The sequence below is a fragment of the Ambystoma mexicanum genome, chromosome 10 (assembly GCF_040938575.1).
Source record: "Ambystoma mexicanum isolate Mex_15411 chromosome 10, UKY_AmexF1_1, whole genome shotgun sequence".
NCBI classification, from domain to species: domain Eukaryota; kingdom Metazoa; phylum Chordata; class Amphibia; order Caudata; family Ambystomatidae; genus Ambystoma; species Ambystoma mexicanum.
The window spans coordinates 1,103,420,130-1,103,437,056 of NC_090932.1; the positions used below are offsets into that span (position 1 = coordinate 1,103,420,130).

The 16,927-nt window shown below is 47.7% G+C and overlaps 1 protein-coding gene across 2 annotated transcripts in view; it reads left to right on the plus strand.

The window, feature by feature from the left end:
* AEBP1 (AE binding protein 1) overlaps positions 1-16,927 on the plus strand; it is a 367,991-nt gene that overhangs the window by 181,669 nt on the left and 169,395 nt on the right. For both annotated transcript variants that reach the window (XM_069618951.1, XM_069618952.1), the window contains exons 8-9: positions 10,386-10,463; positions 11,368-11,436. In XM_069618951.1, coding sequence (XP_069475052.1) covers positions 10,386-10,463; positions 11,368-11,436 — 147 coding nt within the window. The remainder of the gene's footprint in view (positions 1-10,385; positions 10,464-11,367; positions 11,437-16,927) is intronic.

Here is a 16,927-nt window from a genome sequence, read left to right on the forward strand (position 1 = left end):
AGTGTTCAACTCAATATTCTGAGCCTCTTCCAGCTCACAGATTTCTCTCAGCTCCCCTTCCCGAAGCATAAGAAAGTTCCATGAAAAAGTCTCAAAGTTTATGTTCAAGGTGATACAGTTCAGAACCAATCCTTGGGGTTACCTTCCCCAATTTTCAAGTAACACAATCCGAAACCAAAAGGGTCTTGAGACTCCGGTCCCAAGACAACAAGTATAGTCCTTTACGGCTCAGGGTTCCCTTCCCCAACACTTTCATGTCACTGTTTACACTTGCTTCAGTCTTCTCCAAAAAGTCTTAACACAAAAAAGACTGGCTTGGTCCAGCTGACCCTTCTTCTGGCTTCCCTCGCCAGTTCCTTTGCTGTGGTTTTATTGGGCTGTTTCACCTTTCACCATTCAGGGCTCTCTGGCCTAGCCGCAATTGACAGACCACATGGTCCACCATCACAGGTCGCGCAACCAGGAATCCTGACCTCTCATAGTTTCTTGACACTTGCTCCTACGTACCAAGTAACCCTTACTTAGTTCCTTTTATTGGCCTCTTGGCTTAAAGTGTAATCTTGCCCTCCTATGACTTCTCCTTGATAGCATTGTGTCTCTGGCACCAGCCTGCTAGGTTTCTCTCCCATGGCTCCTGCGACTTCCTCCGAGCTTCCGAATCCGGAAAAACCACCAGCGCGAGCCCTGCTCGCTCGCCATGTGATTTTTTCCACACTCCGACAAAGCCAATGTTTCATGCTGGATGCCGATGGCATCCTCTGAGCTTCCAGGCTCTTGAGCCGCTCCTGCTGCTCGTGCTGAATAATGGAGGCACCCAGACATTTGGGAAGTACACGACCCACTCACATCGGGTCCCACAAGTCCTCTGGGGTTGTTCCTGGCATCCTGACTCAATCTCCGCTCCCACCACGGCTGCCTCCTCTCAAGGGTCTCCTGCTGTCTGCCCTTTTGCGCCCTTTCCTGCTGGACTGGTCTCCTTTTATATACCTGGAGCCCCTTGACAGGCTGCGGATGTGGATGTCCAATTAGCCCTGCCTGACCACAATCAAAGGGACATGTCTGACTGTGAGGAATTCGACCATCCGCATGGGGAGTGTGTGCTCACCTGGGCTTTTTTGAAATTTTGTAAGAAATGGAATGATGGTAGATCAACCTCGGAAATTGTGTGGGGCTAATCCACACACATGTTCCTATGCTCGCTGTACATCAAACACATAGTCAAGTGTACTCTGGGGGGACACAGCCTACAGGCGCAGTCCTCCCTGTCATATTTAGCTGGATGTGACAGCCAGGAGTACATGAAAGCATCTCAGGAAGAGGGAAGGCAACACTTTCCTCCTGGCATAGACAGCCTAAATAAATATCAAAGGCTCCATGGATCCGCCCTGCCCATTGTAGTCCTGTGTGGTGGCAGCGCACAATGATGAGAGTTAATTGAAGCAGGACTGAGAAGAGGCCTGGTCACAGAACTAACAAAGGGCAGGAAACCCCAACACCTCTTTGATATGCAATGTGTCAGCTTGAAGTTAGCTCCCACCCTCTGTATGAAGGACAGTGAATGTCATGTCTATGACAACTGTTTACTGTAGGCAGCCCCTGCAAAGGGTCCCTCCTTCAGAGGAAAGAAGTATGTGATTTGATGGAGACAGAAAGTCTGTTCTCACCACAAACTTCAAGGCAGACCAGTGCTTTGATCAGGAGCCACACAGAGCTCAATCAACCAGAGAGACACTTTGATCCACAACAGAAAGGAAGATAGGTGGGACTTAGTAGTACATGTTGTCACCCCTTACCTTTCCTGTTGCAAAGCACTCTGGTTATGACCTCATGCATAACAGAAGATTGTTGGTGAGGACCCAGGATTGGTTAAGCAAGGTAGGCTTAGCCTGAACCAATCGATTGGGCCCATTTGGCTTTAAATGAAGGCTGAGTCCCTCTCTTAGCAGATAATCCGACGACTTTGAAAGGAGTAAGAAGAAGGACTCATTTGGACCCAGCTGAAGATATAGTCTGCCTTACAGCTTCCAGCAGTGAAGGAAGGCAGGATTTCCAAGAGGGAAGCAACATCCCTCCCCTAAACATCTCCCAGGGAACAAAGAGAGATACCCACCTCAAAGGACCTGTCCAGAAGCTCCATAACCGGTACCCAGCCAGCACACAGTGTGCCCCGCTAGGTTCCTCCAACAAGCTTCCTAGGTGGGAAATGCCAGAGAGTCTCTGACCAAAGGACAAGGCTGTTGCCTGCAAACACTCTCCTCAGCTTTGGGCCGTCTGCCTTAAAGGACGACACGTGCCCAGTAAAGAAGCTAGGAGGAGTGCCACTAGAAGCATCAACCAGCATCCATCTTTTAATGACATTTTCGAGGCAGTCGAGCCCTCGAACTGCGACCGGCTACACCACTGATTGTTGATACGTTGCAGTCACTAAAGCAGTCTGAGATGCCTCAACCAGCTTTCCAGATCCACCAACTAGCACAGAGACAATGATTGTTGACCCAGGGTGTCGTGTAGGCCAGCCTGCAGCCGTCCGTCCAACCTCGCTTGCCGAACTGCCTGCCGCCTGATACCCGCAGCCATCTCCCATCTTGAACTATGTTGCAAGGAGCTGCAAAGTGTCCTGGAACGAACTCGACGCTGTCAAGCAGCAAGAGCATCTCAAGCACCAGGTACATTGTGGTTCCGTCCCCCTGGTCCTTCTCAAAAGGCCCTTAGTGACATTTACGACCCCTTGCTCCCCTGGTGCTGAAACCAAATAACCTTGAATACTTAAGACTAATTGCTTTAACGACTACCCTCCTGTCAGTATCCAGAGTGTATCCCTTTCCTTTGTGAAACTGTCTGTCTTCTGTGTTCCTTTACAGGGTGGGTTGTATTTTGTAGTGTGCTAGAACTGTATGTTTTAACAATAACAAAGTATATATTTTTATACAAGCTTGATTGAACAGTCCCTTTTATCATTGGGTAATAATTGTATTTCGCTGTGTTGCAAATAACCAATGATCCACGACCTAGCGGAGATAAGCCTGCTGCTCCATCCACGTTACCAAAATTGGACAAGGAGGTTTATAATTGACTTGTGTTTCCAATATGTTCGGATTCCCTTCTTTTGTACTAGAGGTGTTGGGCTGATTGATGGTTTAGAAACCGATATTCATCCCTGGACCACTGGTGCCCCAGCAGTTGATTCGTCACACTGACCCTCACATCTCTTAGCAGGCATCTTCCTCATACCAGTACCAGAGTGGTGAAAGGGTATAGTCTTCATTATTCTTAGTTGCTTCTTCTTCGTCTCAGTACTGTCAAGGATTACATGTGGAAAAATGAGGGGAACTCATATATATATATATTTATATATATATATAGCCCATAATGGTTGGGGGAGGGTTAGGTTGGTCATCAATATTGAAAGGGGGATACCATGTCTCACCCAAGGGCACCCCACTCCCACTCCTCAAGGACCCTCCACCCAGGTGACCCTCCCTCGCTTCTCCACCCCCAAGGTCAGGATCCAAGAGTGATGGCCTTTCACTGGCCACCTGCACAGAAAATCCAAGGGGAGTAGAAGTCAGAATACCCTCAGGTTTCTCACACCTCCCCTCTTTGAGCCAGTATGGCCACTAGTCCCACATCAACAGTTAGTTCTGTGTCTTTTGTTTCTAAGTAGGCCATATTTTCAGCTTCCGATCTTCTTCCACAGATGGTGGCGAAGGCCTCTTGGCATTGTGTGTGTTGTATTGTGAGTGCCCTCAGGGGTTCGCTGATGGTTGCAAAATCTTTACTATATCTTGTAAAGTAGCTTGCAAGCCTCTTGAAGGATCTGAGCTCTGACACATTGGTTGAAGGAGGAGTCTTACTTACGCAGCTACTTTGTCGGGATCTGGTGTCATTCCTTTCTCCAAAGATATGTGTCCAAAGAAACGCAGCGTTCCTTTCCTGAACTCACATTTGTCCTTGTTGAGGGTGAAATTTGTAGCCTCTAACTCCATGCATACCCTGGACAGTGTGTCATTGTCTTTTTCAACACTGGTGCCAAAGACTAAAATATAATTGCTATAGTTAATGCAATTTGTGATATGTTTACAACATTGTGTATTTTGGATTGAAATATTTCAGCCGCTGAAGAAACGCTGAAGCTTAGCCTCTTGTACCTATAGAGACCTAAATGCATCACAAAGGTGGTGATGCAACGACATTCTGGGCTTAGTACAAATTGATCATAACCTTTATTAAGGTCAAGTTTTGAAAATACTTTGGCCCCATTTAGCAAGTGTATCATATCAGTGATACCAGGGGCTTGATGTTGTTGCCTTTTTATTGCTTGGTTTAGTCTCCTCATGTCTACACACAGTTTTATGGCTTACGATCCTTTCTTTGGCACTGGTACGATGGGGGTTACCCAGAGTGTTAGTCCCGATGCTGATTCTATTATGTCTTGTTCTAGTAGTTTATGTAGTTCCTCTTCTACTCGTTTCTGTATGTTTACATGAATGACCCTGTACTGTTTGGCCACAGGTGGAACAGTTTCATCGATGTGGAGTCTGGTCTGCCTATTCCTTTGCACAGCGTTGGGAACAATTGATCTTCCTTATCCACCATATCTATGTACTTGTTGACAATTAGCCTGTAGAGTATGTGTATCAATCCCATATCTATGGCAGCCTTGAACCTTAAAATGCATCTGCTTTCGGTCACTGTTGCTGACACGTGTACTGGGATTCCCTCTTCTTGTTTTCTGTATATACATGTTGCTTCAAAGTATCCCTTGCAAGGTAGCAGGGTTTTTGACCCATATGGGTGGATGTCGACTTCTGATGGGTCAGCCTAGATGCTTGTGGTATGGTCTTATATACCTGTTCACTTATGACATTTACAGTGGCCACTGTGTCCATCCAAAATATCATCTGTAGGTCATCTATTTGCATTAGTTAATGTTGGGCTATGTTCTGTGGCCTGTTATTTCGCCATTTGTATAAGTATACTGTCGGTCTCTGGTCCCCTTCCAATGAGCTGGACTCGCTCTCTGATGGAGACTGTTCCACCAAATACCTGACGTGTCGTCTGGATCTCCTGAGTGAACAGGCCGCTGTCATAGGATATTGCCTTCTTTCACTCGTTCTTCTCTCCTCCCTGGAGTCTTTTTCCCGCCTGCCCTGTCTTTGTGTTGCCCTTGTGTTTTTGCAACCGCTGACGATGTCACCATACCTGCAGTGTTGGTTCTGTCCTTGTGTCTGCTCGGGCCACTGCCTTCACCTTCTCCCTTTGAGGGGTTTCTGGACACCCTGCAGATCGATTTGAAATGATTATCTCCACCACTCACCAAACACAGTTGACCTTTTGCCAGACATGTGCCTTTATGAGGAAATTCATATCTGCACCGGTGACAGATTGGTTCGTTTTGCGGTCTGGGTCCTGGTACGGTGGCCATTTTGTGGATCGTGTCAGGTATTGAGGTGGACATTATTTTCTTGTTCTTGGTGTCCAACTGTAGTTCCATGGCTAATGCTGCCCTCGCTAACATCAATATCTCTTCTAGTGTTCGAGGTTTTTGTAGTAACTTCTCGCAGAAAATCTGGACTCGCAGCCCACAATTATTTGTGAGCGTATTGCTTTATTATTGGAATAGTTGTTGAAATCACAGTGTTTTAACTTGATGCGTAATCTCATCATGAAGGCACCCATGGTTTCCCCTTTTTCTTGTCTGGTGGAATGAAACACGTGTCTCGCACAATCCACGTTGGTGTGTGGAGTGAAACAGTCTGTCAGTAAACCTCGTAAAGTGTCAATGGAGTCTTCTGGTAGCTCATCAATGATATTCCTTGTGGCTGGTCCTACCGCCAGCTCCAGAAGGCATTGTTTTCTGTGGTGTTCCATTGGCCCCATCACCCCTATGTATAGTTCAGAATCTCTTACCCATCTGACCCATCTGGGCCCCATGTTGCTGGTGTTGCTGATGTCAAAAGTACTAGACAGTTGTAGTGCTATGGGTTCCTGAGTTATGGCTGGTGTGCGCGGATGGGTGGTGTGATTGCCACTGTGTCTGTTATCTCTTGGTCTGACATGTTAGTCTTCTGTCTGTCTGACTGTGGTAAACTGACTCACTAATGCTTCTCTTTATTTCCGGCATTCTGCTGCAGGGCCTCGTTCCCAGTTGGGCGTGTCTGTTGGCTGCGGTGTATTGGTGCCAATTCTATGCCGCATCCGCCGCCCCCACGGTGGGATCCCACTGTCAACCACCGTATATGTGGTGTGGGCTCTGTTGCCGCTCCCCGCGGCTCACTAGTGACCACCTTGGACGCATAGCCCTCGTATGTAAAGCCGCTCCCCAGAGTCTGGTTGAGGCACACGGGCCTGCACTCGAGGCGTTGTGTGTGCAGGCACATCTGCTCAGTGCCAATGTTGTGTAGGATGGTAGGGGGTCTGCCCCTCCCTCATACCAGGCCTTCCGCACGGCGCCTCACTATAAACAGAGGACGAGGGCACAGGAGCACATCCCATCCGAGCAGGCGTGCCACAAGGATCAAAACTCTGACCCTTCCTGTTCAACCTCTTCACCAACGACATCCTGACAGATCTCCACAAGACCGACCTGGCGCTGTATGCAGACGATGTTGCAGTCATCTCCCAGTCATTCAGCGAAAAGGAAGTGGCGAAGAACCTGCAAGCTTCATTGGATACCATTGCGAAGTGGTACAGCGACTGGCGGATAGAACTCAACACCAGCAAGACAACCGCAATGCTGTTCACCAGAAAGAAGATCAAGGAGCACCCACACATCAGCCTCAACGGGGAGAACATCAAATGGGAGAGCAGCAGCCGCTACCTTGGTGTGACCCTGGACAGCAAACTCAACTGGGAAAGCCACATCGAGAATACTCAGCAGAAGGCAACAGGAAAGATGGCAGCGCTGTACCCTCTCCTGAAGAGCAAGTCAATGCCCCTCCAGACAAAGATCAACGTCTACAAGGCGATCATCAGACCAACCCTGACGTATGCCTCCCCAGCATGGATGACCTGCCATGAGCGACACCGGAAGAGTCTTCAGATAGTCCAGAACAAGGCCCTGCGGATATCGTCTGGAGCTCCAATCTTCACATGGATAGCAGACCTTCACAGAGACCTGGACATCGAGATGTTGGACGAACATCTAGCGAAGCTGAGTAAAAACTTCTGCCAAGGACTGGATCAGAACCCGAACCCTCTGATCAGAAGACTCACTGCCACCACTGCAAACCCCTTCGACCGCTACCCTCGGCCCATCACTGCGAAGACCCTGTGAAACCAGCTCTACTGTGACAAGACCACACAGACCAAGAAGAATCCTAACCCACGACTACACACTCAACCCGAGAAGATGGAGTAATGAGGCTCAAGCCTCGGCATCCACTAATCACCGCTGATGGATAAAAGTCTACCAGCAAGAAGAAGAACAAGCGCTCGGGAGCGTAGGAAGCATGCAACTTTATTCCTTGCTTCCCGTATAGTGCTGACTCTCGGCACGTCACTTCCTTTCCCTTCGAACTCCCAGGCCCCGCCCCCACCCAACACTAGACTGCGTGTCCCCACGGCACAATGTCTATTGTGGAGATAGGGAGGAGTTCTTCTCCCAGCTCCCCTATTTCATCAAATTGGGTGATATTGATCAAATTACTCGCCTATGTACGTATTTTCCAAAATTGCGAACTTTTAGAAACAGGTCAAACACTAATAATACTTGCTTTAGCCCTTGACATTTAGGCAGGCGTGTGAAAGTCTGACGAGTAAGACCGGCGCACTGCATTGCAAAGTCGTTTAACGGCTCCAGAGCGCTACAACTTCCCCAGAAGCGGTCTCCGTCTATACCTCCCATGTGACTGTCTCCTACTGGGTTACGTCCCGTGAAAGCCCAAGGGGAGAAGCAGGGGTATCGCAATTACATTGCTAGCTGCGTTAATGTGGTAGGTTGGGATGTAGAGGGTCGTGGGAGGGTATGCAGCGAAGACGTCCAGTGACAGTCGGCAATAACCTGTATTTGGAATTCAGTGCTATGGGCGAGTGTGCTTGTCCTCTTTGCATACGAATGCATAATAGCTCAGTATTTAAGGGGTTAGACAGAAGTTACATGGCAGAATTTCCCCATTAAAGCTTACTCACCACCCCACCCAAAACAATATTAGGAATGTCTAATGCAAGGGAAACTAAATCGAGTAATTTGGTGCATGTTAGCCACTTCGCTCCTTTGGCGAAACTGATGAGATGCTGCCAGCCGGCCTGCTCAATGGCGCGGGAAAGTTGATCCAGCAGCGCTATCTAGTGAGGCCTGGATACTAGTTCGTGTTCTTGGGGAACACTATTTACAATAGAAAGGACGGACATCATCAACTAGTGGAATTTGTTAAAATTTCACCGTTTTTAGATAAGAGGCTAACATTTGACCTGCTTTATTAGAAGTTTGATAGATCTTAGTTTTATACTTAAGAATGGTTCCTGCCGCCAACTCAGTAATTTCTTTATTGATTTCAAAGCGTATCTTAATGACTTGTCGTAGATTAGCTGAGTTAGTGTCAGTATAATAATGTTGTTCTGCAATAGTGAGTTTAGAGTAAAGATCATCGAGATGTTTTTTCCTGATTTTTTTATTCTTGCCTGATAGGGCCATTATGTGACCACGAAGGGCCGCTTTGAAAGCATCCCAATTATTGACAGTGGAGGTATCTTGATCTTGGTTTTCGTTAAAGTATTGTTGAATGAAAGCGTTGATGGATTGAATAGATTTAGGATCATTTAAAAGAAAATTGTTAAGTTTCCATCTGGGAGAACCCTTTTTCATATCTGTAAGGGAGAAGGAAGTAATGACAGGAGCGTGGTCAGAAATAATGATATTGGCAATCTTGGAGTCTATAATGGATCCTGAAAGAGTTTTTGTAGCAAAAATATAATCAATACGTGACAATGTGTTGTGTGGGGGAGAATGGTAGGTATAATCCAAATGTGAAGGATGAGATATCCTCCATGAATCAATTAGACCTGTCTCTCCCAGACAATTTATAAAGGATTTGTGAGTTTTGTTGGGTTTAAATATGCAACTGGATTTTCGATCCAAAAAGGGGTCAAGGACCTGATTGACATCGCCACACATTATCAGGTTGACGAAATCATTTTTCAAAATCATTTGTTTGATATTATTCCAAAAGGAGGGATCTGGTAGTGTAGGTCCGTAAATGTTGAGAATTGATAATTGTGTCGTGTCAATTTGCAGTTTCACCCAAACCCATCTACCATCTGTATCTGCATCTTGGGCAAGGATTTTGTAGGGTTGTTTTTTGCTAATAAGTATCGCGACACCATTTTTCTTGGATAAAGCTGGGCTAGCAACAACTTCCTTCACCCAAAGAGACTTGAGTTTCATTGATTCTAAATATAATGCTAAATGGTATTATTTCACCAGGTATCTTAACTGTTTTAATGCAACGGCTCATGGTACATAAATTTACACCCTTATATTAGCATCATTATTCATATTTCCATACTTATTCAGAAATGCTAGAACTTGATAATGTTTGAAATGATTAGATTATTTTGATGAAATAATCCAATATACCCATTCCCCCCCCTATCCTCTTCCCTACCTATCCTTATATGTCTCAAGTCTGTCTCCCGGTACGTCTCCCCCCAAATCTCTATATTCACTACATATAAGTCACTCGTTGCAGACCTGTGATATAATTAATTCTAAACTACAAGTTATATTAACACGGTTTATATCTATTATAGTTCATATTACATTCGCTGTGAATTTAACAAATGACTTAGCCTTATAGAAATACTATTACAAAGGATCAAAATCATTTACTATGTCATTTCTTTGTGGTTCTTGTTTTATTCAAAGTCTGTAACCTGTTGATATCTGTATCAAAATCAATATTTTAACAATAAAAATCATTAAAATTAAAAAAAAATTTCACCGTTTACTTCCAGTGATATGACCTTAGCAGTGACGCACCTTAACATATTCGTCAAAATAATATTAAACTGGATTTTATATTGGGAATTCTTACAAACGTTTTTTTATCGCCTCATCTCAAAATCTATCAACAAACAGTGCCCTAGTGGCAGTGCACATCCTCTCAATGAAGTTTGGCACCAGAGCCCTGTTGGCCCCATTTGTAACAGGGCATGGTATTAGCGCCAGGTCAAGCATTGCCCACGTTCCAAAAATGCATGGAACGTTCAGAAAATGCTTAGAACTAATATGTTGTCAGCACTGGGGCTATCTTGCACTTGCGCCAGTACAGATTCCGTGAATCAGCCCCAGGAGGTCTGTCTTGTTTGCTTTTTGCCACCCGCGAGCCATTGTTTCCAATTCGTCCTCATGTTAATGTCTTCCTCCTTTTGTCTCGTCCATGCAGGGACCCCGGTGGAGCCGCCCACGATGCCCACGGAGACGGATTACAAGGAGGAGATAGACAGAGAGATCTTCGAGGAGTGTAAGTACTAGGAGGGGTGCCGCTGTGCGCTTCGGCATCTTCCAGCACACGCTTACAAGCAACAGCTGTGATGTGGCAAGAACAATAGGCTGAGAGAAGGCTTCCCCTGTAAAGTGCAGTAGACACAGATGCATTTCTGGCGATAGGATGCACACACTAGCGGCCACCCTGCCGCTCCGAGCCAAGGTATTCATCTCAAACTTAAGGGTGGTGTGAACGATTGGCATTCCTTTGTGGAACTTGCTTGTTATCTCAAGAAGGATCCGAAAGTAAGGCAATCAGTCCCTCAAGTGCCAGACGTGTTCCTTCCTGCGGTGGGTTCATCCCTGCCCCGTTCACTCACTCCCTCCTTCCCTTATCCAAGGGTATTCCGCCTTTGGCTCTCCAGATGTTATGAACTACAACTCTTATCAGACCTAGCCATCACAATCAATGGTGAGGGATCAAGGGAGTCGTGGTCCAAAACTTCTGGGGTGCCACAGTTTGCAGACCCCCCCCATCACTCCTCGTGGGCTCACTCACTCATTACTCACTGGCTCATCCATAAGCTCACTCACGCACGCATTGCTCGCTCATCACAAACTCAGTTACGCCTCACTGGCTCCACAATGAGGAGTCACTCTTGACTTCTCGCAAGCACATCGGGCCAACACTTGTGCGTTGGCTTCTTACAGGGTATGGGCGGGGGTGGTCTTCTTTGCAGCACGGCGGTGGGGTGTGCTCGCGGCAGCGTCCTCGGCCGCGGTGGCGGTAGACCTGGCCTGCACGGCTGCTCAGGCAGAAGAGTCTGAGCTCAGCTGCTTGCTCCACTGGTCACTTCTCTTAGCCACGCCTCCTGCTCAGTCTCTGCCACTCATGCCAGTGAAGTGCCTTGCTCAGTGTTTGTCTCGTTACTCTCCTGCAGATGACTACGAGCTGCGGCAGATGAAACCCCGGAAGCTCCCGCCCAAGAAGGAAGAGCCGGAGACACCAAGTAGGACCACGGTTTCTCTCCAATGAAGGGCGGGGCCTGTATTTATTAGTCCATTTAGAAGCAGGGGCAGTCTGTCCTTTGGGGGGAAGTTCACTGTTAATCTCTGTAGTAATTCTTGAACTCACAGTGCATGCTCCAGCTTCCTCCTTAATAATGTGATCTCCCTCCTAATACTGGAAACCTTTTCTCCCGCCTCCGTCTGAAGCCCAGACTCGCCCAAAGTCCTGCTCCCACTCAACCCCCAACAAACATAGCTGCTCTCCAAACCCCAGTCTTTTATTTTCCATCTGCGTCATTGGTGAATGACCTACAGCGACTCAGGGTGTGGCTGGCGCGTGGGTCATACGGAGACAACACCACCATGGACAACGTCTACGACAGACTCTATCTTGAGTACCTTGCCCTTCCTTCTATACCCCATCCTCCTTTCTTCAGACTAATGGAAAGATTAAGAAGCACATACACCCCATTGCTTAGAGTCAGCCCATACACACCTCACAGATACACAGCCAAAAATGCTTTTCAGCAGGACTTGAGTAAACTGAGCACGCAATCGTGAACTTGAGTCCAAAGCATAGTGCTTAGAGATGGCAACCCATGTCACCGCCAACAAATAAGGTCAAATGGGATATAGCATTGAAAATGAAATGATCTAACATTGACCTTAAGAACATGGCCATGGATGCCTTTGGAGGAGATGACGCTGGGCATTTCTAAAAAACCACTACCATCGGAATTTTAGGGTCCGCTCCCTTAGGAACCTTTCTTCAAAAAGGTACTGGTCTACTCGGACCTTGAAATAGCTTGCCCAAAGTAGAGCTGGCATGGGTCATGCTTCCCCGGGGTCAAATCCTAAAAAAAGCGGGGGGACTCAATCCCATACCAATTGACTGTGGCATCACCAGAAATGAGCATATCAAGGTGAACTCTGAAAAAAAAGGGAAGGGACTCCTGAAAAAAGTGGGGGAACTCCCCCCACCCGCGTGTTCCTCCGACTTGCGCCCTGATGCTTCCAAGGGTCAGAACACATATTACATATTAATCTACAGCTGTGGTCTACAACATGTGGCTCTCCAGATGTTTTGCACAACTCCTTAGTCCAAAACATCTGGGGAGCCATAGGCTGCAGACCCCTGATCTACAGGTTTCCTCTCCCACATCACCAATGGTTCATGCACAAAAAACGGCGGATGCCTCACCATGGCAACCATCACACATCACCACTCTTGTGCACCAATGGCTAGAAAGAGAACAGTCTCTCTTGGGGAGCCGCAGTTTGGAATCATGGGTTGTGTGCTCTTCCTCCTACCTGTCCGCCGTTTCGCGCGCATGCGCATTATTCACAATAGGCCGATCTGATTCAAGAAGGAAGTTCAATGCGTCCCTCACTCAGAGCTAGGCAAGGGCCCTGGGCACCGTTCTTTGCCCTCCATAATTAGTCGGGATTGGAAGCCTCTGTCCAGTAGACACGGGAGTCTCATTTGCACACCCCTGTCTGGATACCTCACCACACTGGCAGTGGGAGCTGCTCTCTGTTAACGGGGAGCTCTTGCTTCCAGCCTCAGCTGGGCACAGGGTATTGGGTGAGGTCTTGTACTCTTGGGAAATGAAGAAGCGATTGGTTGACCAGAGCCACATCACCAGAGCCATTAGCAATTAATTGTGTCCATGTGTTGCAGGGCATCTTTGAACCATCTATCTGTGAAGGTTAAGATCACAAATCACGTTGACCCAATGGATACTCCAACAGGCGTTCAAGCCTTCAACATCTCTCATCTTCGGAACAGAGTCATCGCCTCAGAATGGCAACCATCTCAAGGCCTCCTGCATCTTGCTTGTCACTAGGACCAGGAATAGCCCCAAAGGGTTGCCTGGCTCTATTCATGGAAACCTAGAAAAGGAGGGACAGATTACCCGCGCGCTCGCAGGAGCGTCATGAACGAGGCCCGGATCTTTCTGCACTGATGCCACATGCATTCAAACTCATTCCCTCCACCAGCCTCTCCACTGGATGTTACACATTTTTCATGTTTGTCTAAAATCTTCACCCCCTGCCCCCCTTAGCCCCTCTCTCCTCCTATGCCCTTTTCCACTCCTCGGCAGGCTAAGGGCTGGAGACGCCTCACAGGGGCACGTAAGGACACACACTGGACAAGCCATGGCGCCGTAAGACCACCACAGCTGTGACAGGTGCACAGTAACATACTGTAACATTAGTCCCACATTATGTGTCGCTACTTGTGCATATCAACGCATGTGTTCAATTAGACATGATCGCCTTTTACACTAGATTCTCCTAAAGTCCCTAGATGGCCCTACGGGTCTGCGCTTGAGCACTTTCTGTTCCAAATGCTCTCTGTTCTCTGCAGTGTTGGTCTGCGCGCATTAATCTAAGCAAAGGCATGCGGGGTTAGTGAGCACCCGGCTGCTAGCGCTACTACCTTCACAAGGGAGAACCTCCATGCAGACACGTTGAGGGGGCTATAGGGGCGTAGCCCCGGATAGAAGCTCAGGGGCTACAACCAAAAGGCTAGCCAGCCCCGAGTCCCCACAGTCCCGATGTTAGCGCAGCCCCGGATCTTTTCCAGGCCTAGCAGCACCCCTGCCTCCTTGCATGAAGTTGCTTGTCCTCTGGTTGTCACTGCTTGGAAGGAGCTGCAGTGAGCAGCTGAGGCCTCTGGTGCTGTGGGTGCTGGCAAGGTTGGCTTCCTGGAAGGAGCACGGAGGGAATGCCGGTGCTCGCTCCAATCCTCGCTCTCCACCGCTGGCACGCTTGTGGCGTTCGTCCTTTTGTCTGGGCCGCTTCCCAATATAGCAGACCTCAAGGATTTCTGGGGACTGCACTCTGTGATTTAAATCCACTACAGGAAAGTGTGAGGTCTTCTTCTTGTTTAGTATTTAGCTGTCTCCTTATAATACTGATGGCACCCTAGTTGTGGACATGGTTGAACCCAATGTGCAACGGCATGTGGATCCGAAGGATGAGGCACCAGTCCAGTGCTAGCAGTGACCTTCTCTGGGTCATTAGAGACAGGAATGGGGGCATCAATGGGGATGTTTGGTGGTAGATGGCTGGGCCAGCCTTTGGGGTCTATGCTGCGCTGTGTCGCAATGGCCCCATTGATGTGGGGTCCTAGATGGAGTTTAGAGGCCCTAGACCAGTGTTCGGTGGGGGGATAGATGGTGTTTGTGGGGCCATAGCTTGTGCAGAGACCCAGGAGGGTCCATGGAGGTTCGTGGATAGAGTAGAGACCCTGTCACCCCACTGTATGGGGCCGTACAGGAATATGCACTCCCCTCCACCTGGCTCTGATCTGTCTATGATGTATTGTTAGCTTTCCGCTAAAAAGATGAAGGGTTCCGGTTACTGCGAGCAGGATCCCTACCATACCACAGCCTCTGGATGGAAAACCAAACTGACTCCCTACAGTGCTGGAAATTACTCTGGGATCCCATGGTAGAACAGGGGGTGTGTGGTGGGTTGGGGCTAGATGGCCTTGTAAAAAGTGCAAAAATACTACTAGCATAAGAGAGGACTTCAAATGTGCAGAAATAACTTAACAAACCAACCTGACAACACAGTTGAGCAAAAAGAGTATCATTTTTGCTTTATTTTACACATCCTGAATGGAAACCGACATTTACCAGCCTGCAGATTAAGGTAACCCTAAAAAATACCTCTGAGTGTATAAACACGGCGCAAGGAAAAGCAACAGTTTTCAGCCATGGTGTCACACAGCTTGCATCTTTATGCATCCCTCCCTCACACAGCATGCATCTTTATGCATCCCTCCCTCACACAGCATGCATCTTTATGCATCCTTCCCTCACACATTATGCACCTTTATGCATCCCTCCCTCACACAGCATGCATCTTTATGCATCCTTCCCTCACACAGCATGCATCTTTATGCATCCCTCCCTCACACAGCATGCATCTTTATGCATCCTTCCCTCATACGGTATGCACCTTTATGCAGCATGCATCTTTATGCATCCCTCCCTCACAAAGCATGCATCTTTATGCATCCCTCCCACACACAGCATGCACCTTTATGCATCCCTCTCTCACACAGCATGCACCTTTATGCATCCCTCCCTCACACAGCATGCACCTTTATGCATCCCTCCCTCACACAGCATGCACCTTTATGTATCCTTCCCTCACACAGCATGCATCTTTATGCATCCCTCCCTCACACAGCATGCATCTTTATGCATCCTTCCCTCACACAGCATGCACCTTTATGCATCCCTCCCCCACACAGCATGCATCTTTATGCATCCCTACCTCATAAAGCATGCATCTTTATGCATCCCTCCCTCACACAGCATGCACCTTTATTCGTCCCTCCCTCACACAGCATGCACCTTTATGCATCCCTCCCTCACACAGCATGCATCTTTATGCATGGCTCCCTCACACAGCTTGCATCTTTATGCATCCCTCCCTCACACAGCATGCACCTTTATGCATCCCTCCCTCACACAGCATGCACTTTTATGCCACCCTCCCTCACAAAGCATGCATCTTTATGCATGCCTCCCATTTTTAGTCACCCACCATCTGACCCTATTAAGGCACAGTAGCCGCTCCTTGTCATTCACTGCTGCTGTGTCAGCAGCCACCGATCCTTTACTGCACCGTTTTGTGTTTTAATTAAATAAAAATATTTGTTTTTAAAGCCAGAGCAAAGTTCTTTGATCTTGCAATCCATCTGACCACTGACAACAGCTGATCGCCGAGGATGCAGGGCATTAAAGAGGCCCAGCAGGGTCACGTGATGCTTGTTTTCCCTAATTCGGGATCTATTGGACATTTTTGCTGGATTCCGAATCCAGAAAAATCCAGTGCAATTTCAGCCCTAATCTCTGATGTACATCTGGCAATCCATAGAAAGAAAATGCAGACGGGGTGGAAGTGACGCAGTCAGTGTCATACATTTGTGTGCACTAATCAGAAGGGGTGCAATTTGTGTTCGAATGTTTGTTCACCTGTTGTGTGGGAGCCAATGAATTCTGGGACGCAATTAAATCCCGGGGAAAACGTGCAGGAAGTTCCCCTTTCTTACATTCCTCGTAATAAGTATTTTCTGGGAGTATATCGAACTTGGCTGCGACCCCGGAAGAAAAATTGAGGCTGATTGGGATGGTCAGCAAACAGCCTGGCATTTCTAAAGGGCGTTGTGTGGCACCGCACATGAGTGCTCTGTGTTCACTCCTAGGCAATGCCGAAGTGCCAGCCCAAGCTTCTAGTTTGGGCCTCTTTGATAACCAGATTGGCCACTTTTTTTGCCAGCGTGTGCCAGTTTCATAAGTGAATACACTAGTTTTAACCAATGTTACTAAGCAAATATGCTTTCAAATACATTATGTGCAATTAAAAAACAGCTTTGGGTAGCACTCAAACAATCTGTTCTGAAAAGTTAGGAACTGTTATGTGTGATTGTGGGCGCCTGGACCGGTTTTAAGTCCCAGTCCAACCCTGTTC